The sequence below is a fragment of the Penaeus monodon genome, chromosome 25 (assembly GCF_015228065.2).
Source record: "Penaeus monodon isolate SGIC_2016 chromosome 25, NSTDA_Pmon_1, whole genome shotgun sequence".
Taxonomy (NCBI): Eukaryota; Metazoa; Arthropoda; class Malacostraca; order Decapoda; family Penaeidae; genus Penaeus; species Penaeus monodon.
Window position 1 is genome coordinate 35,061,254 of NC_051410.1, and position 264 is coordinate 35,061,517.

The following is a 264-nucleotide window of genomic DNA, read 5'->3' on the forward strand; positions in this document are numbered from 1 at the left end:
GGCCACATCTAATCAGAAAATCCGGGACCGGCAACGCAGACCCGAACTCGTACCCATGTGTGAGTTCTTCGTGTTATTGGCCACGAGATGAGCCGCCCTTTGGAAGAACGCCAGGGAGTTCTTGAAGGAGGCGCCGCCGGTGGGAGAGCGAGGGTCGGCCTCGGCGTCTGAGGCTGCCGCGGAGGACATGACGAGGCCGGAGTCGCGAGGGCTGGAGGACCTGCTCTCCGGGGAGTCCTTCTGCCGCGCCTTCAGGGCTTGCTG

At 64.0% G+C, this 264-nt stretch overlaps 1 protein-coding gene across 1 annotated transcript in view; it reads right to left on the reverse strand.

Annotated features, from left to right (window-relative positions):
* Positions 1-264, reverse strand: part of LOC119589185 — a gene marked incomplete at its 5' end in the record, with an annotated part of 121,836 nt that extends 121,572 nt beyond the window's left edge. Inside the window, 1 exon segment of the mRNA XM_037937781.1 lies at positions 54-264. Coding sequence (XP_037793709.1) covers positions 54-264 — 211 coding nt within the window.